The 27,588-nt window shown below is 36.4% G+C and overlaps 1 protein-coding gene across 2 annotated transcripts in view; it reads right to left on the bottom strand.

Moving 5' to 3' along the window:
- Positions 1-27,588, bottom strand: part of PDE7A (phosphodiesterase 7A) — a 129,137-nt gene that overhangs the window by 20,084 nt on the left and 81,465 nt on the right. For both annotated transcript variants that reach the window (XM_012663172.1, XM_012663173.1), the window contains exons 4-5: positions 5,152-5,303; positions 3,171-3,234 (exon numbers count right to left, since the gene is read on the bottom strand). In XM_012663172.1, coding sequence (XP_012518626.1) covers positions 3,171-3,234; positions 5,152-5,303 — 216 coding nt within the window. The remainder of the gene's footprint in view (positions 1-3,170; positions 3,235-5,151; positions 5,304-27,588) is intronic.

Below are 27,588 nucleotides of genomic sequence, written 5' to 3'. Positions count from 1 at the left end.
GCTGTAGGCAACATTTTTTTCCTTTTCTGTTAATAAGATATTGAGTATTACACCAGTAAATAAAAGCACAAGTCGACAAAACATTTCAAAACAAGAGATGCTTAGTTGTGCTCAACAAAAAACAGGTACAGAAGAACTTTTTAAAAATGGAAATGGAAACAAACATTTTCTTGAAAAAGAAAATTGTATTTATAGAGAAGCTACACTCATAAAAATATACCAAGGGATAGAAATGCCCAAGGTGTAGCGGCCCTCACTGGTTTTGAGAAAGTGATCCCAGATGGGGTCTGACAGTAGTGTCCTCACAAGCCAACAGGCTACATCTTGCTAGTTCACGTCACCTGGCTGTCATCTCTGTGAAAGGAACATCAAATGCATCCTACTAGACAATGACTACCCTCCTCGGAGCAGACAGGCCGGGGACCATTTGTCTTGGCAAGAATCACTGAGTTTTGCTTCCTTCTCCTCCCAGTGTCATGTGGGAAATGACCAGGGTGAGAAATACAAGAAAGCGTTGCATCAATTAGCAGGAAGGGGACACTATCCTCTTGGATACCATGAGTGAATATCACCCAGAATTCACTTCAGGCTAAGCAGTTTTGAAAGGAAAGCCATTCTCATTACAGAATGCAATTTGAAGGAATTTTCTTCTGCCAATTTGCTCCTCAATAATATCTCTCCAAGTAGAGAAGTCTTGTAACTTTCGGGTAGCTGCAGTCAATCGAATGTATATATCACCACGTGGATAGCTAACCATGAGTGATTTCTGCTAACCCCTAATGATCTGGAATCAACCCTAAAGGGAAACCATTCAGCCACCCTCTCCACAAATCCAGTTCAAGGAGTGAGGAGATCAAAGGGGACACAGGTTTCTTAATTAACCCAGGTAGCCTGGTGGCTATTTCTTCTGTCCATCCAACACGCTGTTGAACTCACACCACTTTCATCATGTCCTCTGACTAACAGCGTATGTACTTTTTAAAAATAAAATTTAGAGAAGAACAATCAACTATTTCAATGAGTGACAAGCGTCCTGTAGACTAATAATAGGCCATGAGCTGTTAAGAGTTTATATAAGGCTAAACCCTGCAGGTGTTAAGGGTGGCGTTGTTTCGTCTGTATTTATTGTGAGATGATAATTAAAGTAATATTTGTGTTGAGTTAGGAAAGGCGAATTTCCCAGAGCTAGCAGAAGGTGGGCCACCTGATAGTTCACTACCTATATTTTCAAAGAGGAGCAGGCCAACTGTGTAAATGATATCAGAGCCTTTCCTGTGTAGACGGGCCAAGGCGGGGGCAGGGAGAGGAACACTTAATCACCAAAGGGCAAAGGAAAGGTGCAAGAGAAACAGCAAAGGGAAGGATAAAAAGGCAGGGAAGTGAGAGGTTGGCTTTGCCAATAAAGGCAAACTTCACTGTCTTCACTCTTTTGCCTTGGGTCGGTCCAATTTATTTTCTATCAACAGCGCGTAAACAAACAGAAGGTATGTACAAAGGTATTTTCGTTATGCATTGCCATACAGCTTCGAGGGAGTAATGTAGTGACACACTAAAAGGCCCACAGTGATTCTCAAGAAAAATAAAGCTGTCTTTGCTCACCATTTCACATATTTGACTTCCTTATGAAAGGAGCTTCATTCCAAAGTGAAATAAGAGAAAGCAGGTGATTTCAAAGCATAGCAGTGACCACAAGTTTACTTTACGATTATACAGTCAGAACTGAGTTCCTCTCAGTGTACTTTCTACTCTGCTTTATTTTATTGAAAAGCTATTTAGATAGAAGGGGCAAAAGACAGCTGAACTACTTCTACCCTAATTCTTGGCAAGAATTACACCAAAGATTTTATCCTAAATAAAAATTATTCCCGGCTGGGCGCGGTGGCTCACGCCTATAATCCTAGCACTCTGGGAGGCCAAGGCGGGAGGATTGTTTGAGCTCAGGAGTTTGAAACCAGCCTGAGCAAGAGCAAGACTCCGTCTCTACTAAAAACAGAAAGAAATTAATCGGACAACTGAAAATATATAGAAAAAATTAGCCGGGCACAGTGGTGCGTGCCTGTAGTCCCAGCTACTCGGGAGGATGAGGCAGGAGGATCGCTTGAGCCCAGGAGTGTGAGGTTGCTGTGAGCTAGGCTGGCGCCACCGACTCTAGCCTGGGCAACACAGTGAGACTCTGTCTCAAAAAACAAAAAATTATTCCCCTGTTCCCAATGAACATATTCCTGTTCCCAAAGAGAATAGGAAAACGTGATCCCTCCTCCCAAAACAAAACTAAACTAAATTCAGGAGGGGGTAAGCAGATCAGAATAGCCTGTGGGCATCTTTTCTCAAACCACACATACTCTCTGTAGCTTCGGATAAACCCTCCTGAAGAAGCTACAAGCCCTTCCCATCCCACCATCAGGAAGCAGTGCCAGAGGGAACCACTGCTGCTGATCGTGCTCCACTAGCAGTCCCCAACCTTCTTAGCACTAGGGACCAGTTTCAAAGAAGACAATTTTCCCATGGACCGGAGGGTGCCGGGAATCTGACAGGAGATGGAGCTGAGGCAGCGATGCGAGCGATGGGGAGCGGCTGTAAGTACAGATGAAGCTTTGCTCACTGGCCTGCCGCTCACCTCCTGCTGTGTGGCCCGGTTCCTAACAGGCCATGGACCGGTACTCGTCTCCAGGCCAGGCGCTGGGGACCACCGTGCTACACCGTTTCTCTCAAACAAGCAAAGAAAAGGATGCCTCTCGAAAGCGGTTAATCCACCACTCATCTGAGGCTCTCAACATAGGAATACGATGTCAGATGTCATTGTAAATGGTCACAATCCAAAAGAAACCAAAAAAGAAAAATCAAAAACATAATGAGACAATAACGTTCACTTTGGGTTATTAATAATAGCAGCATTAATTGCCAATCAGCCAAGCCGTGATGATGATGATGATAATGATGATGATTTTTGATTACTGTTAAAGGTAACAATCAAAATATAAAATTACAAGATTGATCCTCTAGGCTTTTAGAAAAGTCACTAAAAAAGGGACAAAATGATGCTCCCTCTGCCAGCAGAGGGCTCATAACCTAAGTATGGTAAATGAAAGCAACAACCCACCAGTGGCTGTACCATCAATGCAGAAATCTAGAGACTACATTAAATTAAGAAAATCAAATTCTTCACTTACCATTTGTTAATCTATCAAATAGAAAGATATCAAAATTCCAATTTCCAACTTTCTCCAGCATACACTGAAATGAAAACCAAACATTCCTACTGTAATTTAATTTCAATAACATTCTATCTTTTGTAGAAAGTCCATAGAGAAGTTAATGAAAATGGAAAGTGACTGATTTACTTTTAAAAATGTCAAGTATTATTCCCCTTTTAATCACAACTTTTTCACTTGGCTCCAAAAAATGTCCAAAGGGATAAACTCCATTTGAAAAATGAAATATTATTTTGTTTTTCTATTAATGAATGTACAGATAAGGTTAGTGTTTCTGTCTCAACTTATTCCTACGGTCCTACAAACTTTCAAGAATTCTAATCTAACTTAACATCACTGAAATGTAGTTCATATATTTTCTGGTCTAGAAGCCAGATTTTAAAAATCTAGTAAAAATAAGTTATAATAACTACTGAGTACTTACTACACTCCCAGTACTGTTATAAGTACTTTTCTCACTCTTTCACTACTCACACCAACACTATCAAGCAGGCATTATTTTCAATCCTCATTCTATTTGCCTGGGGAAACAGGCAAAAGGTAACTAACTTGTTCAGCAAGAAAATGATAGAGCTGGGATCTGAAATCAGGCAGTCTGATTCTGGAACCTAGGCACTATGCTTAAAATATTCATTTTTAATTTTTAAAAACACTTCCAACTTATTGATATTCATATTCTTTAATTAATAAAATTTACTACATAAACTTTTAGGGTGCTATATACTTCAGTCAAGTGCATAAAATCCTACAAAGACCTTAAAAACCAAATATTTTTAAACCACATATTATTATTATTTTTTTATTACAGATGGGGGTTTCACTATGTTGCCCAGAGTGATGTTGAATTCCTGACCTCAAGTGATCCTGCCACTCAGCCTCCCAAAGTGCTGGGATTACAGGTGTGAGCCATTGTGCCTAGCTACACCATATATTCTTAACCTGAACATTTTGTGGACTTTTTCAAGAAAAAAACTTTTATTTCTATCTCAAAGTTCACTGTTGTATACATCTATGAATAAACTGACATGAGCTAGTAAGATACTACTAGTAGAGAATGTTGATTATGATAGTACTCATAACAACCAATGATACACACAGATCAATATTCTCATTCTAAAATGCAGAACTTGTAAGCCTTTTAAAACATAAAGAAAAAAGCATGAACACTTTCCACTGATTTCTTTTATCACACAGGGAAGCAAATTTTTCCACTTTAATGTAATCGTAAAAAAGGTACCCTAGCCTTATCTCTACAACTTACAAACTTGTCTACACAAACTTAAAAATCTGGCCTGTAAATATTAAGCCAAAGAATAATTTAAAATATATTAAACATTTAAGATTATTTAAAACCCTCATTTGGTCAAAAACAAGCTCATTGAATCTTGACTTTCATTAAGACTTTTCTTTTAAATTATATAAAGATGAAGAAGTAAATAATGCTCACAATTACCGGGTTTAATTAAGATATGTCTCTCTTTGATGCAAAACACTATGAAAATCCACTGGACTGAAAATCATGAGACCTAACTTCCAGTGTTGGGTTTAGCTCTAACCAGCAGGGTGAGCTCAAACAAGGCCCTATGCTCTCCAGCCCTTAATGTCTGATAGAATACAGACATTGTTAGATCAGGTAATCTCTAATATTCTTCCCAGCATTCAAATCCTGTGAGATCTTACAGTTTAATGTTGTAGTGAACTACTTGTTACTTAATGTTATAATAATAAATGTTTCTTTAGTTACTTCAGAAATTTTTCTTGCTCTGTAATACTAATTATAAATGAACAGCTTCTCTAAAGAAAAAAAGAAAAACCTATAAAATGGGCTCAATTGCTTTTCAAAGACCTAAAAAGCTCTATAAATCATTTTAATATGAGGAAAAAAGGCTTGAGTAAACTTGTCAAAAAATTAATATTTTCTTAAAAAAGCTATACACACCTTGGCTTGTCCATTATAATCATCATCTAAAATGTTCAGAGAATTTGAAACGGTAGTACCACGAAAAAAGCGTGAAGATCTAAGATACCGCTGGAAACTTAGTAACCTTCTGATATTCCTTGCAGAGACAGACACTTCTATTTCAGATTGAGCTGAAATAAAAGGAGTAAAAGGTGAGTACAGCAAGTCAAAACTGTACATATGCTATCTTTCTTTGCAATACTCCTTTTAGTTATGTACATTAAATTTTAAATAAATTTTAATAAATAATAAATACATTTAAATTAAAAATTTAAGTAAATTTTTAAGAATTTATTGAATCATTATACCACATTTCTAGGAGAAAAGAGGTACTTTATTTCTATTTTCAATTGAAAAACTAAGGATGAAAGGATAAATGGCCAATTTTGACAGGATTTAGAAAGCTAATGAAGAGTGTGACTGGATTAATAATCAGTTTTTTTTAACTTCCAAGAACTATCACTTCAGTACATTATATAAATGTGGAGCAAAACACAAAAAAAATCTAGTTTCAAACTACCTGAAAAGCCAGGTCCTATGTTACATATGAGATTTTTTTGTTGTTGTTTTTTAATCATCCAGCCCAAAATGTCACACATATGAGATTTTATTAATTATACAACTAACACATTTCAAATTCCAACGAGGTATCATTTCAAATATTTCCCAAAGATAATTTTATATAGAGGAAAAGGAGAAGGAATGGGGAACCAAGTGGTTTATATATCCTAAGGGTTCTAAAGAATAGGGATAAAAATTCTGTAAGGTGAAAAACTCTGGAAAAGATGTGGCTCCACATTGCAGATTGGTATGTTCTCTTTCCGTGAGCCCAACACAACCATTTTTTCCCTCTAGTGCTAGAATAAACTGAAGTTTCTTTGATTGAGCACCAGATGAAATAACAGACTTGGGTTAAAAGCTATCATGTAGGGAACATACATTATCAAAATCAAACTAGATTCGGCAAAATGTTCATATAAAACATGAGAATTAAGACCAAGGATCAACAAATTACCATCTCTCTTCTTAACTTCCAGTAATTTAGAATCACCAGGTGGAATGGCAGGTAATCAAACATATTCTCTCCTGTGTGTCCCATCACTTACTCCCCTATTAACCTCTATCACCCTGTGTTTCCTTATCCATAAAATAATGCCAATAAATCTAATTCAAAGGGTGCTGAATTAAGTGCAATAATGTATACACAAGTCAGATACACAGCAGGCATTAAATAAATGGTAGAATGTAGATGATAGTTGATGTTGATCTCACTGCTTGACGGTATACTTCCAGGTAATTATCCTAAATTCCAAATCTTCTCATGTTGCTCTAAATAAAAGCATTCAACGGTTCCTCCTCATCTTAATATGAACTCCACCTCCGTAGCCTGGAAGATAAGCCTTCATGTTCCAGGTTCTGGTTCCCTCCAGACTAGACTCAGGTGTCACCTTTCCTGGGAAACACATCTGAATGCACACTCCCCTCTTCTTGAAGAGACAGGAGGCACCTCCTCTGGGTTCTCAAAGCTCCCTCTGCATTATCTGCTATAGTACTTCTTATATTATAATTGCTTATTTATCTGTCTCCTTCAGCAAATGATGACCTTCAATATAGGCATAAACTACTTTTTTTCACCTCTGCATTCCAAAGCCTAACAATAGTGCCAGGTATATAGCAGGTATTTACAAAGTATATCGAATAAATGCATACTGTTCTTAAAATACCTGATGAGCTTTGAGGTTCCCACATACTCAAATAATCTGGAAGAAAAATAATGCACACTGTTATGTGATTTACTTCTCCCATTTTTCATTCTAGTGAGTGCAAAATGCAGAATATCTGAAACAACTGTGGAGTTAAATTTCTGATCTTTATCAATGTAACTTACTTTATACAAAGGACTAGAACCCAAATGGTAAAAACTGTTATTATGAAGTGATTATGTTTAAACAAGAATTAGTCTGTTTGAGGAAATGAGCGTAGATGAAATTCTACCCTTTAAACATCTAAAGCAATATTCCAAGTGCCTTGTAAAAAGTATCTCATTTGGTCATCGACAACCTCAGAAGATAGCCGTCTCCCTTTACACATGAGAATAACGAACATACAAGAAATTAAGTAATTTTCCCAAGGTCGCATAGCCAATACAGGGCGACACCTGGATTAAAAAACACAGGTCTGTTTACGAAGCCTGTATCTCCACTATTATTCATAAGGGTTTTTAAAAATTATTACTGTATCTCTACAGTATTGCTATTTACTGTTTATTATAAAATTCTGTATACATAATCATTCAAAATAGTCCTACTTCACATGAAGGTATATATACAAAAAGAAACACAGAAGGGAAAAAGCTAATCCACAGAAATATAAGTATATTATGGACCCTTCTAATTTTATTACTAGAAAAGAATAGATCTGGAAGAGACAGAATGGAATGGCATGAACTTCTGGGGAGGAGACAAGATCTAATTTATATAATGCTAGCACTACCACCTCTGCATTTGTAAGTCACTATACAGTTTTACAAAAGTATGCTCACATCACTACCCCGTTTACTAATCACTACAATCCTGTGAGGAAGGCAAAGATTATCATCTCCATTTTACAAACAGAACCTTAGAAATCAAGGTAAAAATGCAATACAATTAACGCATTAGAGCCAAGGCACTTAGAAAACTTCTAGAAAATATTACAGAACACACATACTCTATTGAGTATGGAAAAGTAACTTAAAAAGTTCAAGGTCATGAGTACAGCTTCATGAGCATTCCCTTTGATTTATCCTAAATTACACACAAAGAGTAACAATTTTATTACTGGCAATTAGATTGCATTATGTGCATACGTACTAATAGTAAGATCACTGCTTTCAAATTACATATCCAAATTAATGCATCCTTAAAGTAAATTTGAGAACAACTGCATAAAGTCCAAAAAATGAATTAGCCTCATTTGCGGGGAAAACCCCAACACTTCAATCCACTGTGCCAAGTACCTATATCACTGTGGCAGGATTCACACCGTAAATGGTAAAGTAAATTCGCACTGTCTGGGAGCCAGGGCCCCATCCATGAAATCATCATTGTATCCTCCCCTGCCTAGCACTTATGTTCTGGGTGCTTTCTGACAAATCATAATCTCCTGATGTCTCATTTTCCTTAAATGGAAAAAAAAGCATGTCTGTTTCCTGTTTCAGAGAGCCCTGAAGTTAGGCCTCATTATCAAGAATTCTGTTTTGACCATGTTAAGCTGAGAATGAGTACTAGACGTTGACTTAAGGAGAAATGCTCACTCATCATAGGAACCCAATGCCTTCCAGCGAGACTAATCTCATAAATAAATTTACGCAACAGAAAAAGAAACAGGCCTTCACTTAATGATATATTAATAGAACCGGCCTTAACAATTACTGACTATTTCACAGACAAACTAAGAAAGGACACAGAACCTGTCTAGATGAAATGGCAGATCATTCAAGTGTTTTCTTCACTTAAAGGGCCTCAGGGCCTCATATAAGAAGCCTATACCTAACAAGATTATATTCTGGAAAAGACGGAAAATCCCATGAGCCCCTGCAGAGATGTCAACTGAAATTACCTCAACGCTTTGTCTAAGATTTAATATAGGACCAGAATTTGGGAGGATGTATGGTTTGATCTTTTTCATCAATCTACTTTTGGAATATGTAATGCATTCACATGTTTTAAAAATAGAAAGGATGGAAGGAAGAGAGAAAGGGAAGAAAACAACAGTGAAAACTTCACCCCCATTCCTATCCCCCATCTAACCAACTCTCAAGCCCCCCCCAAGAAAAGTTTTTATCATATCCCTCCTGAGTTTTAAAAATCAAATATACGGAAACATCATTATATATTATTTTTCTACTTCTTTTACATAAGTGCCAGCATATTTTACAACCTGTTCTTCATCTTGCTTTTTAATTCATCTTGGACTTCTCTCCCTGTCAGTACATAGAGCCCTTCCTCATTCTTTTATCAGGTTGTAAAGTATTCTACCATATGGATGAATCATAATATGTTTAACCAGTCCAATATTGAAGGGCATTGCTATAGTTTTACAGTTTCCAAAAATACTTGTTTTGTTAAATATGCTTATATTCCTACTACTTTATTTGTTAGCTTTAGGTACCATCCTTTAATTTTCAGTCATTACACATGAGGAAGTCACTCTATATGCCACCTTCTCTCTACATTTCTCTTCCAATATTGTCAGTTATCAGAGTATGCGTTTTTTCCTTTCATTCTAATCTCCACTTTCATTTTAGGTTTAGCTCTATAAATTAAATATTTTCAATATTGCAAGTCCTTTTACCTTAGTTTCCCCAATTATCTGTTTGCTTATGTTCATCCTCTACTAGTTTCCTCAAGAAGGGCTCAAAAACAACATTATCTCACAGGAATATATCTCACTCACAATATGATCTTGAATGTTCAAAACATTTTTCTGTAGTCTTTGTACTTGAAGGGCAACTTTACTGAATGTAAACTTCTTGGTTCTCATTTTTCTTTCTTGAGTTTATCTGAAGGTATTGGTTTACTGACGTCTGGCATTGAGAGTTGCAAAATCCAAGACAAACTTGTCATTTTCCCCATTATAAGTTACTAGGTCCTTTTGTATGGCCATCCACAGTTATCTCTTTATCTTTAAAGCCCAGTGACTTTACTAAGATATATCTCACTGTTAGCCATTCTGAGTGATTTTCCCCTGCTATGCTCTTTCAACATGCAAACTTGAACCATCTGTTATTTCCAAAAAGTTTTCTTGAGTTCTATCTCTAAATATTTATTCTGTTCCACTATTTTAGCTTTATTTATTCAAAGACTCTAAACTGTCTATGTTAAAACACCTTTATCTGTCTTCTATATCTCACTTTCTCTCCAGGTTTTTTTTGTTTGTTTGTTTTTTGAGACAAGAGTCTCACTGTGATGCCCAGGCTAGAGTGCCGTGGCGTCATCCTCGCTCACAGCAACCTCAAACTCCTGGGCTCAAGTGATCCTCCTGCCTCAGCCTCCCGAGTAGCTGGGACTACAGGCATGCGCCACCATGCCCGGCTAATTTTTCTATATATTTTTAGTTGTCCGATTAATTTCTTTCTATTTTTAGTAGAGACGGGGGTCTCGCTCTTGCTCAGGCTGGTTTCGAACTCCTGAGCTCAAACAATCCGCCCACCTCAGCTTCCCAGAGAGCTAGGATTACAGGCATGAGCCACCGCGCCCGGCCTCTCCAGGTTTTTTTAACGATTTGTTTTGTTTGCTCTTCTCATTTCTATCCACTATATTCATTACAGTGTTTAGCACAGACTTTAAGAGACAAGGCTGTCGCTCAGACTGGAGTACAGTGGCTTGATCATAGTTCACTGCAGCCTCGGATTCCTGGGCTCAAGGAATACTTCTGTTTCAGCCTCCCAAGTAACTATGACTACAGATGCACGCCACCACGTCTGGCTAATTTTTCTTTTATTTTGTAGAAATGGGATCTTGCTGTGTCTCCCAGGCTGTTTTCAAACTCCTGGCCTCAAGCGATCCTCCCACCTTGGCCTTCCAAAGTGCTGGGATTACAGGTGTGAGCCACTGCACCCGACTTATTTCCTGATTCTGAATGTACATGTTTCAACTCCTTTTTGTTGTCTTGTTGTCTCTTCCCCAAGCTCTTAAATTTGTACTTTACAATGAAGCTATTGCTCCTTTTAGTTTTCTAAGTGAGTGATAAAAAATTGAGTCACAATCTTTATCAGTTCTATGGCAGCATTTTTTCATTAATTACTCTTTAATCATTAAGTTCTGCTGCTTTCTTCCACAGTTTTGCTTAAATAAATTATCTGATGTGGCAGTTTCTTTTTTCAGAAGAGTCATTATTGAATGGGCTGAATTCTCCTGGACCAACTCTCTTAATGGGTATGGAAGGGAGGCCTTGGGAAAGAGCAGAAAAGCTTTCTGGGCTTCCTTCACTACCCAAATTGCTCTCTAAGGCCTGGTGCAATGGCTCATGCCTGTAATGCTAGCCCTTTGGGAGGCCAAGGTGGGAGGATTGCTTGAGGTCAGGAGTTTGAGGCCACATGGCTTTCTCCTTCTCTGTCAAAGAGACAGACTGCTTCTTACAAACATATCTCTGCTGTTTCTCTAAACCAAATTGGGCCCAGCGGGGGGCCCAATTGCACCTAACATTGCTCAACCCCATATCCTAGGCCAGATGTGGCAAGTAAAATATTCAGCTTTGTACTTGAGGGTGACACCCCACTACCACTACCACTGCCACCTTTTTATAATTATTAAGACTTCTTTGTGGCCTAATAATATATGGTCTATTCTTGAGAATGTTCCATGTGCACTTGAGAAGAATACGTGTTCTGCTGTACAATGGAGCATCTGTATGTGTCTGTTAGCTTTAATTGGATGTTGCTTAAGCCCTCTATTTCCTTATTAATCTTCTGTCTGGTTGTTCTATTCATTATCAAAAGTGGGGTATTAAAGTCTCTATTATTATAGAATTGTCCCTTTCTCTCTTCAATTCTGCCAAATTTTGCTTCATATATTCTGGAGATCTGTTCTTAAGGGTGTATATGTTTATAATTTTTATCTTTGTGCTAGATTGAAATTTTCCTCAACATATAATGTCCTTCTTTATCTCTCATAACCTTTTTTTAACTTAAAGTCTATTTTGTCTGCTAATAATATGGCCACCCCATTTCTCTTTTAGACACTATTTGCGTGGTATATCCTTCCTCATTCTTTTACTTTCAACCTCTTTGTGTCCTTGTATCTAAATTGAATCTCTTCTACACAGCATACAATGTCTTTTCACCCACTCTGCCAGTCTCTGCCTTTTTTTTTTTTTTTTTTTTGAGACAGAGTCTCACTGTGTTGCCCGGGCTAGAGTGAGTGCCGTGGCGTCAGCCTAGTTCACAGCAACCTCAAACTCCTGGGCTCAAGCAATCCTTCTGCCTCAGCCTCCCGAGTAGCTGGGACTACAGGCATGCGCCACCATGCCCGGCTAATTTTTTTCTATATATTTTTAGTTGTCTGATTAATTTCTTTCTATTTTTAGTAGAGACGGGGTCTCGCTCTTGCTCAGGCTGGTCTCGAACTCCTGAGCTCAAACAATCCGCCCGCCTCGGCCTCCCAGAGAGCAGTCTCTGCCTTTAAAGAGAAAAATTTAATCCACTGACATTTAGTACGATTACTAATAAAGAGGGATTTATTATACTTCTGCCATTTTACTCTTTGTTTTCTGTGTGTCTTATATGTTTTGTTTCTGAATTCTTCCATTACCGCCTTTTTAAATTTTAGTTGATTTGTTTAATGTACCATTTTGATTCCTTTCTTTCCTGTTTTGTGTATTTTTAAATTTTCTTAGTGGTTATGTTGGGGATTACAATTAACATCTTAAAATTATAATGACCTAGTTTGAATAATACTAACTTAATTTCAATAGTAAACACTCTGCTCCTGTGCATCTCAATCCTTCCCCTTTTATATTGTTATTGTTGCAGATTACATCTTCATAAACGTGTGGCCATTAATATAGATATAATTATTATATGCATTTGCCTTTGACATCAGATAGAAAAAAAGAAGAGCTACAAACCTAAATACAACAATAGTGGTTTTTATGTTACCTGTGTAGTTACCTTTACCAGTGTTCTTTATTTCTTCCTTATGGCTTTGGGTAACTGCCTAGTATCTTCTATGTCAGTCTACAGAACTACTTTCAGTATTTCTTATAGGACAGGTCTACTGACAATGAACCCCCTCAGCTTTTGTTTGTCTGAGAATGTGTTACACTCTCCTTCATTCTTCAAGGACAGTTTTGCCAAATATGGAATTCTTGATTGACAAGTTTTTTTTGCTTATGTTTTCCAGGATTCTTAATATGTCATTCCACTGCCTTCTGGCCATCAAGGTTCCTCATGAAAAAATCAGCTGTTAATTCTTATTGAGGATCCCTTGTATGAGATGAATTACTTCCCTCTTGCTTTCAAAATTCTCTTTGGGTTCCAGCAACTTGATTATTATGTGTCTTGGATCTCCGAGTTTATCCTGACTGGAGTTCACTGAGCTTCTTGGATGAGTACATTCATGTCTTCATCAGATTTGGGAAATTTATTTCTTCAAGTATTTTTTCTGCCCCTGGCTCTTTCTAAGCTCCAGTGTTCATATATTGGTACACTTGATGGTGCCCCACCAGTCTCTCAGGCTCTGTTCACTTTCCTTCATTCTTTCTACTCCTCAGAATAGATCATTTCAATTGTCTTACTTTCAAGTTTATGGATCCTTTCTCCTGCCTGCTCAAATCTTCTGCTGAACCTCTCTAGTAAATTTTTCATTTCAGTTATTGTACTTTTCAGTTCCAGAATTGATTTGGTTGCTTTTTATAATTTCTCTCTATTGAGATTCTCACTTTGTTCATACATTGTTCTCCTTATTTCTTTTATTTCTTTCTCCATGTTTTCCTTTAGCTCACTGAACATATTTAAGATAGTTAACATCTTTGACTGTTAATGCCTATGTGTGGGCTTCCTCAGGGATGGTTTCTATCAAATTCTTTTTTTCTGTGGGCCATATTTCCCAGTAACTTTGTAGGTTTTATAGTTTCATTGTTGTTGTTGTTGAGAATTGGACATTCTGAGTCTTACACTGGAGCAGCTCAGGAAACCTGATTCTTTCATTCCTTCAGGATTGCTTGTTGTATGCTAAAGTCATCCATTTTATAACTTTACCAAACTCTTGTTGCCTTTGCTTGTCTATTTGCCTTTGTCTATTCCTTGTGTGTAGTCATTAAAGTTTATGTTCTATTATCTCTGCAGTGAGCCAGTGATGTGATACAGATTTCCTTAAATGCCTGGCTCCAAAAAGGGGGAGAGTGGGTGGGGAGAGGTACTGTCTCTTTAAATCTCCTGAAAAAATCCACCCTCCTGCCCCCAACTAGGGGAAATCGCTGCAGCCAAGAGGGCCAAAACCAAGGAAACCATCTGCACCAGTCCCTCAGTGATCCACCAGACTGACCAACACATGTGTCTCCAAATTTATGGAGAACAAGGTCCCCACTGCCTGCCCTGGCTTCAGCCAGATACTCCAGATGTATGGGGCCATATCCCCATAGGCCATGGGGCTGAGGAACAGGAGATGGTCACTGGTTCACCCACACTGCCCCCTTGCCAAAGGACAGCAGCCTTTCCTTTCATTGAGCACCCCCCTGGTTTTTATAAGCAACCAAATCAGAGCCCAGAGTCCTGAAATGGTTGATTCTGGTCATTTTTTCCAATTTAATGGTTGTTTCAGTAGACAGACCAACCCCTGGGGCCTCTTACTGAGCCATCCTGAGTGACATGCATCCCTTTCCTTTAAAAGGTGTTTTTCCTGGACCTTTCTGGGATTAGCCACTCCAAGCTCTCAGCCTAGGTTTGAGAATGGAGAAAAGTTGCCAGGGAGGGATTAAGTGTCCAGAAACAACTATTGCTAACACCCTGGCACTCTAGATATTTTTCTATATGTATATGTGTGTATATAATTTTCTTTCATACAGGAACATTCACAGTGTGTTTTCTTTTTCACTTAAGAATTTGTGGCTATCTTTTTATGTCAATAAATACACTCACATGTGACATCATTTTTACTAGCCATGTATTTTTCCAAGGTATGAAATTATTATAATTCACTTAATCTTTTTGCTGTTAAACTGTTTTGAACTTTTATTTTTCTTACAAAGAAGTCTCTAATAAATGTCCTTATAACTAAATCTTTGTACACAGCTTGATTCCCTTAGAATAGATCCTCAGGAGTAGAACAAGTAACAGGAACACATTTCAATGGTGTTTAAAATGCATGCCAAACTGGAGAGTAACTTTTCTAAAAGAAAATTAGAGCTGTTTCCAGAACTGTCCTAGAATAGCTTCCAAAATATGATCTAAGAAAAGGGATCAGGAACTATAAATCAAGGATAAAACATGATGAGATCATTTTAAGATTATTGGAAATTTTTAGTTTCTTCATTTTTGCTTTCTCCCTCCTCTCCCCACAAAGACACACTGTTTCCCTATAGTGATCAGGCATAAAGCTCTTATATTGAAGAAGCCTATACACTTATTTTATGCGTCAACAAAGAAGGGTACAGCTGGGAAGCCTTCATCCAGCTTCTCCGTCAGCCTGGTTAGAGAGGAACTTGAGTAAACAAGCAAGTAGAGGCCACTGCAGAGGGAAAAGTATATCAAGCTGAATAATTTACATCACTTAGGAATATATAAAAGAGGATACATGGGGAACTGGCAACAAGAAAGAGTGACTATGAGAATTTAACTAGTACTTTCGTTCAAACAATTACTAAAAAGCTCACCCCCAGCCATATTACCCAAAATCTGACCCTATTACCAATATTCTCATGAGCTCATTCTGTAACATGAGACAAGTCATTATTTATTTCATAGCATAATACACAATAGATTAAACTTGTCTTTATTAAAGCTCAGCTTCCATCAAGCTTGGACTATTTATTTTAAGTCCCAGGCTTGTTCTAGTTTACATGGTTACCTACATTCCAATCCAGCTTAGAAAGCCAACAGGGCTCAGTGAATTAATCAAGTTACTATTAAAGAGCAGTTGGCTTTGCTGGTTCTTTTCTAAAATATCACATTACCTCACTATGTGACCACGAACAAACTAATCAGCCTCCACCAAAACGAAATGGACATCGTTACTTAACGATCGTGGATATCACTTCCAGTCATCCATTCGTAGCTTCTCTAAGTCAAATAAGAAGTGGGATAGAGGCAAATTTAAAAGATATGTTTTTCTCTTGCTTTTCCCGCCTATTAGAAAGTAGACAGGAAATATAAGCCCTAGGTCAAGGAAACAAAAGGGCTGGGGAGCCAACAACACATCCTGAGCAGTGCTGCTCCTAATTCTTCCACAGACTCTTCTCCATCATCCAAAGTGCAAGATAAAAGAAGCCTTTCACAGAAAGGGATTAGTTGTTATACAAAAGAGATCTTTAACAGAAAAGCCTTGGGATCTTGAAACCTGACCACTACTTGCATTAGAGGTCCACAAGAGGGAGCCCTGCAGTCACTACATCTGGCACCTTCAGCATCATGTCGGTAATATGTAACCATGAATTATCCTTGGAGATTATTGTTTAAAAACACATTTTTTTTTTTAAATTCAATGCTATACGGTTTTAACTCTAGTCTACTGCAAGGTCATGTTGGATGGTGATGGAATAAAAAAAATCTGAAGACATTCTATATTCTAACCTTCCCTTTCTTTCTCTTAGTTTTCCTCAAAAAGAACGGGAGCCATATCTAAAAGCCTGTTGTTAACAGTGAGTAATTACATTTATCTACATCTTGGGGACAAGTTTTCTTAGAAGAATTTTCACCTTTAGCATGCATGGATAAGTGGGGGAAAAATTAAGTAGGTGCTTACAGCAACGGTTGTTAATAGAGCAGCATGTGCTGAGATGGAAAGGCCGTGCGGCGCAGTGGATAAAGACCTGGGCTTAGGAGTTAGACGTGTCTGAGTTTGAATCCCAGCTCTGCCACTTGTACTAGTTTCATGACATTAAGCAAGTTATTCAAGGTTTCTGATCCTCACTTTCTTCATCTGTAAAACAGGCCTCACAGGACTGTTGTAAAGATTAAACGAGATAATACACACAATATATCCTGTGCATTTTTGGTAAAGAATATGCACTTAAAATTAATGAATATACTTGTTATTATTATAAATATAAAATATTTTTAAACATATCATAGTATTTATTTTAACAAAACCAGATTTATTTTTCATGACAGCATAACTTCATCCTGAAAACCTCTGCATACTTATTATGTACTGTGGAAATAAATGCATATATTTAAAATATTTCAAAATATGCATATAGTCTCATTACCTTGAAATGAATATAAGTCTAATAAACTCAGTATAAATCAGAGAAATAAAGTAACTACTCACAATCTAAAATAAGATCAACGTTAATGAGAATAAAATGTATAACCAATATTTTTTCCCTGAAGCAATTCTTACAACTTTAGTTTGTAAAATTCGATGTTCACTTTGAAAGAATTTAATAAAACAGGAGATATAAAACTCTCTAAAAAGATTACTCTTTTGTCATAGATTAGGCATTTTCACTCTTCAGAGCTGGGATATAGGGTATGCTGGATCCCTTTTATACTTAAACTCAGGCCTTAAACTTAGTTCTTAATTCATTAAATCATCAATTGCCTTACTAAAGTGAGCTGCGAAAGAAAGAAAGACAAAAGAAAGCACATAAGGCCTTAATGCAGCACTTCCTTCAAAACTTAAAATACAAAATACAGCCTTAAGTTGAATTTCCAGTTTCACCAATTCTCCAAAGCACAGTCGAATTAAAACTACCATTAAACTGTATTAAGATTAAAGTCCAATCCAGACCAGTCAGTTACCTAATGTATGCTATGAAGTTAGAAAAGGTATCTAGAAGACAGAACATTCTGTTCTTTCAACCTTAGGGCAAAGAAGAAACAAAAATCAGTAGTTCTCAAATGTAGGCATTTTCAGAATCACCTAGAAACTAGCTAGGTTTTAAGAAATACACATGCATGGGGCGGAAGGCCGTATTTCCTAATGCAAATCGGTACAGCAGCACTGATCTCTACACGCACCACTTGGCAGGAGGATCGCTGTAGAAAGGAGGTGGGATCATGGGTGGTAGAAAAGAAGCAAAAGGGGGCACAGGATTATTGTTTCCTGGGATAGCGCCATGAGCTATTAAGGAAATGTTACTTTTAAAACAACCAGATGTAATTTCAAGAGAAATGAATGATTGAGAACAAACTAAAATTTAATAGGAACTCTATACAAAAATATGGCCTTAGTCTACAATACCACAGCTACAAGTACAGACTGGCATGCTCGAGTTTGAATGAGAGATTAAATTACAAATGATGCATAGCCACTTTAGCAAACCAAACAAATAATAGTTGGAAAAAAGTATGCTTGTGAATAGAAAAGTAATGACAAGACAGTACAGTATGGAAGTTAAAATACTATAACAAAGAAAAATGCACAGCTGAAGGATATGCCAAGCAAACAACTTTTATGCCTAAAGTAAAGAGGAAAAGCACTAAAAGCTTCCAAACATAACAGAATCTACCCTCACATGGGTGTCACTAGATAAGATGGGATAATCTAAGACAACACAACCAGGACAATATGGGCTTTTAAGATCAAAATACACACTGAAACAGATATTCTTTCACATCATATAACTAAGTATGAAACAAATGATCCAAGTCTAACACAGCCGTTAGGAAGATAGGAAACAACCTCAAATCAATTACACATGAGGAACAAAGGGAAAATTCAGAGAGAATTTTGTATGTCTTCATAGTGGGTCATTATAATCAAGACAACATGAGACACATGACTCAACAGAAAGGCAGCAACCAGCCTGAACTCATTTAACAGTTAATACACATTATATGTAGAGAACTACAAATGGGACCCTGTAAAATCTAACTGGTAGAAGATACACAGCTCTAGTCAATTCAATGCAATAAAAATATATTCAATCTCTACTATCAGCCAGAAGCGGCCAGAGACTAGGAGTAAAAAGATGAATAAAACTAACAGCCTAAAGTTAAGAGCTTTTAGGCTACAATGTAAATATAGTGAAAGGCTCCCCTGCGGCTCTAGCATGGGGTAGAATAAAGTGCTAAAATGAATCAAGAGTGCAACATAATGGGCAAAACACATTTACATGGACTGGAACATTACTCTGTGCCAAGAGTAAAAGAAAATGGAAAAAACTCCATTTGTGTGGACATGAAAAAAACTGTAAAGAAACATATTCCTTGTATTACATCCTGTCGGACGCTGGCAGAGAGACCAGGTTCTCCAGTCTGAATGACGTCAATGAGCTTTGGCAAATTCCATGAAGAGAACTGTCAAGCTGACAACTTCCATTACTGTTTAATAATCATGCCAGGATCTCTCAAAACAACACATCAGACTAAGTGGGCATGTGGAATGGGATTATAATAATTCTTTTACGTTAAAAGACATCAGTATTTGTTACGTAAGTTAAAAATAATACGTGACGGAACGATTTATTAAATTTAGAGACATAAATTTAGAGCAAACAAGAGATAAATTTTTGACAAAAAATCAACAGCAGTTCATTTCACTACGTCCGATTAATATAGAACTCAAAATATTTTATTTCAAGAGACCAGGTATATGGCCAATTGAACAGAGAAAAATCTCTGTAGGAATATTTGGGACTCTTAATTTTCAGCCTACTGAATGTAAGCCACTTATCTGAAGGAGGGAACCTCCCATGAGGAAGGCTCCCAGCTATTCTACAGAGTTGAGCGAAAGCACAAATTTCCCAAAAGCCTGGTGAGGACAAGCTGCCACAGTAAAGAATGAAGCTCAGGAATGAAAGGGCCCAAGTTAGGGAGACACAAACTCTGGTCACCTTTTGGTGTAAATCACTCTACGGTCAGCCAGGCATTGATGTTGGTCTCTTCCTCTCTCTAATCAATCAACTTCCCTCTCTTCCCCTCCCTTTTTCTCTCCCCCTTATCTTTTCTTCCCAATTTGTTAGTGCTATATATCGCTCACTGTTATTAGGTGCCTCAAACTTAGAACAGAATTTTCCCAGCATAAGTCAGGAGCCTACACAGGTTAAAATGAGTTGAATGCTAGGCTTCAAGAGCCAGTTTATTAAATGCAGGAGGACCAGAACTCTGTACCTTAGTAGGAGTAATACCTAGAGACCGGGCAGGTCTGAGCGTTTGAGATCCTTTACAAATGAGATGAGGGTTGAAATGTTTCTCAGTGGGTCTTGGAGAAGTATTAATGCCAATATTTTCTGTTTAAATATTTGTCAGAAAGTAATTAATCTGCCTATACAAAAAAAAAAATGGACTGCTAAGTCCAACCAACTGTTGTTTAATAAAAGGTATATAAAATCATCACACACTTAGAAGAGCTAGATATTTTATTTGCTGCTAATCCTGTGGCCCTCAACACCATTACAGGATCCCACGCACTGCTCTAGGGATACACAAGGGGCAAAGAGGTTAAACATGAGGCATCAATCTTAGCTTTTTGTTATCTTAATAAATTATTGATGACTTGCATTATATGAATAATTATGGATTAGTTGTACCACGTTTCCAACTGCATGACCAGAAACTGTGTTTTCTGTTGAATAAGCAATCACAGTCCTTCTATCAGGCTGAATAAAAATTTTTGACTAATGTGAGCATACAAAAATTTAAACAGTATCTTTAGTGAGCAAAGATCTTCCAAATTTGTTTGTTTTGTTTTGTTTTTAAGAGGCAAGGTTTTGCTCTGTTGCCCACTCTGGAGTGCAGTGGCCCAATCATAGCTCCCCATGGCCCCAAACTCCTGGGCTCAAACGATCCTCCCATCTCAGCCTCCCAAAGTGCTGGGATTACAGGTTTTGAGCCACCATAACTGGCCCTAATTTCTTAATTAACACCAGCTATGAATGCATTAATAATTCCTACTGATATATATGCTCTATTTAAATCACAGAAGGGAACACTCCCCGAGAAGAAAATATTATTTCAAAATAATACTCCAAGGAATGTTTCTGGTCATCCTAAAGTAATGTCAACAATAACTTCCTTATGTGAAAAATCTCTTTCTCAAACTCATAAATTACATAAATATGTATAATAAATATCTTTTGTGCTATAATATAAAAGACATATTAAATCAAGAAGAATACAAAATGGGTCAAAGAATGCTTCAGAAAACCTCATTAGTGAGAGATGATATCTGGGGAAATTTTTTGATTTTAGCATTGAAGAGTCCTCTAAGAGTATCAAAGACACACACATATAATTTTAAAAGAAAGCTAGTTAAGAATGAAAGCCTCTGTAGGATACATCTGTCTCAGGAAAAACTTAAAAATTATAGAATTTATTGATTAACGCAGAATCATTGCACCAAAACTCCCAGGCTAACTCTGACAGCAGATTTATACCAGATCTTTCGAAAACACTTCTTGGCAAGGACAATTCATTACCATTAAAATTTCTCCACCCTCTGTAACCACGAATACAAATAAGTTTCAGAATGTCTTCCCAAAGTTTAAACTCTCTCAGTTCTTTATAAACAACCACAGAACTGGTCTAATACCACTTAATTAACAAATGTGATCTGACTATAAACCCATTATTTTTAATAAGTGGATAATTTCATAATTTCATATTTTAAAACTTCTTGTTTAGAGATAATTTCAAAATACAAACACAAAATATAAAAAGTCACAAAAATAAAAATAGTACAAGGAACACCCTGTACTCAGATTTGCCATTGTTCACCTTCGCTTTAATCATTTGCTGTGTGTGTGTGTGTGTGTGTGTGTGTGACACCTAATTCTTTTTTCTGAACATTTGAGGGTAGGTTATAAACATTCTAGTCCTTTTCCCCAAAACACTTCTGTGAATAACACTGTAACTTAATACATGTTATTATAAACAAAGCCACAGTGAATGTTTTTGCACATATATTAACATTTATATGTAATTATTCTCTTTGCATACATAGAAATCAAAGAACAAAAAAAATGCCCAAAGTTCTTGATGCACATTGCCAAACTGGCCTCTTAGAAAATCTGTAATAATCTGAACTTCTACCACCAGCATCTTAGCTGATTAACTTTCTAAATTTGATAGGAGTTTGTTTAGTAGTGAGGCTGAACATTGTTTCTTGTGTTTAATGTGTTTCTGTGTTCAACTGACTTTCTTTTGCCTCTTCAAACCCTTTCAGAAACTTTTTACAGTCAGAACTTGCTGGATGATAAGGGCTATGGGAAATCCTACTGTGAAGATCAATTTATAGGCCTTAAGAGAATAAGGCTTATGACAAAAGACAATCTAAACCACAAAAATTCATGGTAAAAAAAACTGTAGCATCTACATAATAAAACTGTTGAGGTCCTTGTTGACTCTGGGGCCTGTAATTGCGCCCTATCTGGCCAGGTATCTTGGATCTAAGCTGGCTCACAGGAGTGCATCTTCATAATGTACACCCACGCACTGCTTACAATAAGCTGTATATACTAAAAAATCTTAATCTTAAAAGAAAAGCTCAATATTGCAAGGTAGATGTCTAATTTCCAGGTAAATTTAATTAAGTGGATTAGTAGGTTCAACATGGAGGAAACTATAATACAGAAATAAGTTAAAACTATTACAGCACCTAAAAAAAAAGCAGCGCTTCACAGATACACACATAGAATAAAAAATTATAGTAAATAGTTTTAATAAATACACTAATAGCATACTATATATCTTTAACTTGCATTTTCCTCAACATTTTAAGCTTTCTCTCTCTTTAGAAAGACCTGACACTGGGTAAAGGGTAGTGGGCGGATCAAAGGACAGAAATCCTAAAAGTAAGGACAGTGGTTAGTTAGGAGAATAACAAACTAATCCAGACAGTGGTGATAAAGGTCTGGATCAAGGAGGGTAAGAGATACAGAGGACAGAGAAGAGATAAAAATAATAGCTATTAAATATTTCTGGATGCGAAAATATGTGGGATTTAATGACAGACTGGATATAAGCAGTGAAAGAGCAGAAAGAGAAGAATTTTACAACAGGGAAATTTAATAGTGAGTTTATAGTAAAAGTAAAGAGGTGAACAGAAAGAGTGGGCTGAGGAGTTATAAACAGATAAAATTCTGGCTTCACTGAATTTTGTACACCTCTCCAGAATTTTGCAATCAGAACATCTAGAAACTATTGTTTTTATTTCAGCATGAATGCAAGTATTTGTGTCATTGGGAAAGATAGTTTATTTTTTAATTATACACAAAGGGGAGGGCACATGATAGTCTTTTCAATGATTCAATACCTCTGAAAGTTTAAACCCATCCTGCGCAGTTGCTTAAGTGTTGGTACCTTTGCCAAACCCACGATTATAGGAGGTGAATGGGTTTGTGGCCTAAGTCACAGGTGTCCTAATCCCAGGACTCTTCACAAGGAAGTAGAGGTACAAAGAACAAATTTGCCTCCACACAAATGAACTCCTTATATCTTCAGCTACTGCAAGGGGAAATTAAATATCCACAAGGAAGAAAACTTAAGATTCGTAGCTGGAGAGAAAAGTATGACAAGTCCTCCTGGTCATGAAGTCTAAGGCAGCTCAGACCTTACAGTGCACAAATTCAAGCCTAGGGTTAAACTAAGAAAAAGCTTTATAAGCTAACTCCTGCAGAGAACAAGTTCTGGCAAACTTGTAGGACATTCAGAGAAGTCAGTGGAAGAGGAGAAGGCTTAAAACGGCTAACAGATTTTAGTCATAGCAGGAGCCTGTGCTCATCCCTGGTTAGATCACATTTCACAAAATTTAAAGGAATTCTGAGCTGTGTGATAAGCAGAACTATTATATTGGTGGGAGAGAATAATTCATTTTTTCTCTATTAAAAGAACTTCCAAGTTATACTACCATTTTGGCTTAAACAGAGATAGCCTTGTTTTGTGTAATGATAGGACCAATTCTACACTGACAGTCAATTTCCAACTACAGCCTTAGACATTTGTCACCTTTTATGAACAGCACAATGAGATCACTGCTCTTAATACGGAGCTGCTTCCAGTGTTCCAGGACAGAACCCCACAAAGGGTCCACACCAGTAGATCAGGATATAAGTGTAGATGCCCAAACCCTAATCAAGCCTGGCACTGCTTCATGTTATTTTGAACTGTTCTTTGTCATTAATTTATTATCCAATCTGAGCTTCTTTATCTCTTAATAGGCATATTTAACCCATTTATCTTTATTACCTCCATTGATACATTTGGTCTTCCCTCTCTCATGTTGTCCTTTAGATTTTATACTATTTGCTTCTGGTTTCCTACAGATTTAGAAGATATTTATCCTATTTTAATTCCATTAGAGATAGTTCCAACAATTTGATCATTTCCATCATCTCTCCCCCACCAAAAAGTCCCATTATATTCCCTACTTTAAACTTCTAACACCTTAAAACAATTATATTTTTTCAAATCCTCTATTTCAGTAAATTCAGTGAATGTTAGGTAGTACACTGGGGACTCCAAATATAATTGTATTTTTCTTTATACTAATATGGATGTTTATTTAGACTTACCTCTTTTACTCATTTTCTTACTCATAGCCAATCCTTATTTATTGCAACATCAAAAAATACTTCTATTTAAACTTTTCAATGAGTAATACATTCACATGAGTCAAAATTCACAAAGTCTGCAACAAAAAGTTTCTTTCCCCTCCCATGTCCTCAAGCCACCCAGTTTCCCTTCTGGAAGGAATCAATGCTACCAGTTTCTACTGTATTGTCACAGAAAAACTACATTTTTGGATCATCCTTGCTCTCTTCCCTGAAACAAATCCCCCATGGCTGGAGTATTATTCTTTCATGCTGTTGGAAATTTTTTTGCTAATATTTTTTCATCCCCTGAAGAGCTCTTCTTATGCTAATATTTTTTAAAGATTGTTTTAGCTGACATTTATAGTGAAAATATTATACTTCTAAGAAGTTATATTTGCTTTATAAAATTACTTCGAATGGTTCCTTTTTTTGTAATCTGAAGGAATTTAAAAAGCTTTGAAATTGATCATCAGTCTTTTAAAGATTTTAAAGAATTAGCCTTTTAAAGCTCTGGCCCTCAGGCTTTTAGAGAGGTGATTCCCATGCAACCTTCTCTAACACGTTGGTTCTCAGGACAGACTCCTTTACACTCTTTTTTTTCTTCGAGACAGAGTCTCACTCTGTTACCCGGGATAGAGTGCCATGGCATCAGCCTAGCTCACAGCAACCTCGAACTCCTGGGCTCAAGGGATCCTCCTGCCTCAGCCTCCTGAGTAGCTGGGACTACAGGCGTGCACCACCATGCCGGCTAATTTTTTCTACATATTTTTAGTTGTCCAGCTAATTTCTTTCTATTTCTTTTAGTAAAGATGGAGTCTCGCTCTTGCTCAGACTGGTCTCGAACTCCTGAGCTAAAACGATCCGCCCACCTCAGCCTCCCAGAGTGCTAGGATTACAGGCATCAGCCACCACGCCCGGCCTCCTTTACACTCTTAAAAATCATTGACTACTTTCCTTCTTGATGTCTCTGGTAAAAAAAAAAAAAAAAAAGTCACTGGCTACCTCAAAGAACTTTAAATTTACGTAAGTTATAGCTATTAATATTTACCATAATAGAAATTAAAATTTTAATTTTATTATTTTAAATATTTAATTTTTAAAAACAGAAAATATATTTATTTAAATATTCAAATGTCCATTATTTAAATTTGAAGTTAATTAAAAATATAAAATTTATTACTATAAACCCATAATATGTTAACATAAATAACATATTTTTATTAAAAATAACTATTAATATATTTTCCATAACAAAAATTCAATGAGAAAAATGGCACTATTTTATAATTTTACAAATCTCTTTCCTTGCAGCTATTTCTCATATGTGCTAATACACTGAATGTGTTGCGGTGTCACACGTCATGTAGGCCTGGAAAACCCCACTGTACCTTTGAGAGAGGATAAGAGTGAAAAAGGCAAATGACATCTTAGTATTATTATGAAAATAATTTTAACCTCACAGACCTCCAGCGGGGTTTGGAGGACCCCAGACCACACTTTGAGTATTGCTAGTTTATTTTCTCTCTATTTTCTGCATTTGGTTGTTTTCTGGATCATATAAATGTTCGAATATATTTTTAGAGTCAAGTAGTCTATTTTGATTCTTTAATTTTCTCTATTTTGCTAGGGCTTTCCCTGCTTATGTTTTATTTTAAGTGTGAATCAGCTCCACTTAATCCTTTGATTAAATTAGCTAGCAATTTATTTATTTTATTGTAAACAACCAGATCTTAGATTATTTAGTTCTATTTTTATTTTAGTTTTCTAATTCATTAATTTCTGGTTTTTATCTTTACTATCGCTTTCTTCGCCTTTTCTCAGGTGTATTTTGTTATTCTTTTTCTAACTTCTTGAGTTGAACTACTTAGTTGACTTATTTCATTCTTTTCCATTTATGACTGTAAGTATTTTTAAGGCTATGAAATTTTCTGTAAGCACTACTTTAGCTGAGTTTCTTAAGTCTTTGTATATAGTATTTAAGTATTATTACCTCTTTACAATCTGCCTCTTTGAACCAAGAAGTATTTCAGAATTTTAAAAATTTCCATGCGGCCAGGTCTTCCTGTTTTCTAGCTTTGCTGTTACTTTCTAGTTTCAGAGATCCTACTTGTTATATCAAATTTCTGTCTTCCTGGTCTTTCTTAAATTCACTTTCATCTCAGGCTTCCCCTACCACCATCTCCACACTGCTAAATCAACTCTCATTCCTTGTCTTATCTGATTTATCAGCATAATTTGGCAAAGTTAATCCACCAAAATCTGGTTTTTTTCATGTATGGTGTGAACAGGGGTCAAAATTTATTTATTTTTCCTGTATGGAGATCCACTTGATTTAGCACCGTTTATCTTCTACACACTGCATTACCACATTAGTCACAAATCAAATATCCGTATACATGTGCGTCTATTTCTAGATTCTATAATATGCCATTCATTCTATTTGTCAGTCCACTATCACCCTGACTTAATTATTATACTTTCTAATAAATTTTGATACCTAGGAGAAGTAAATTCTATAACCTGGTTCTTTTTCCTGATTGCCTTGTGTATTCTTGTTTTTTTTCATTTTTTATAGAAGTTTTCAAATCAGCTTCTTGAGCCCACCAAAAAAAAAAAAAAAATACCTGCTGGGATTTTCATTGTGATTTCACTAAACCTACGTAGATCAATTAGAAAAAACTGGCATCTTTAAATACTGAATCCTTCAATCCATAAACAGTATATACACTTACAATTATTTAGGTCTTCTTTAGTTTTTCTCTGTAAAGTCTTACAGTTTTCCACGTAGAGTCATACAAATCACTAGATTTATTCCTACATACTTGATATTTTGATGCAAACTCAAATTGTATATTATCTCAATTTTGTCAATGCTGCTTTCTAGAAGTATAATTACATAGTGACTTTGTATCCAGCAAACTTGCTAAATTCACTTTTTTTTTTTTTAATTTAGAAAGGAGAGCTTCATTTCTCCTGAAGAAATGAAGGGTGGCAGCACACAGGGTGGCAATTCTGAAAGATTGGGAAGCAAAGCCTCCGGCCAGAAGCTGAAAATACATACTTCATAAATTCACTTATTAATCCTAATAATTTGCTAAGTATATAACCATGTTATCTATAAATAATGACAATTTTACTTTTCTTTTCTAATCCTATACTTTTCATTTCTTTTTCTTCCATTAGTGTACTGGTCAGGCCCTCCAAAATAATATTGAATAGAAAAGGTGGTAAAAGATATTC

This window comes from Propithecus coquereli, unplaced genomic scaffold (genome assembly GCF_000956105.1).
Source record: "Propithecus coquereli isolate 6110/MARCELLA unplaced genomic scaffold, Pcoq_1.0 Scaffold8, whole genome shotgun sequence".
Taxonomy (NCBI): Eukaryota; Metazoa; Chordata; class Mammalia; order Primates; family Indriidae; genus Propithecus; species Propithecus coquereli.
The sequence above is the reverse complement of the archived record's forward strand: the minus strand, read 5'-3'. Positions and strand labels throughout refer to the sequence as shown.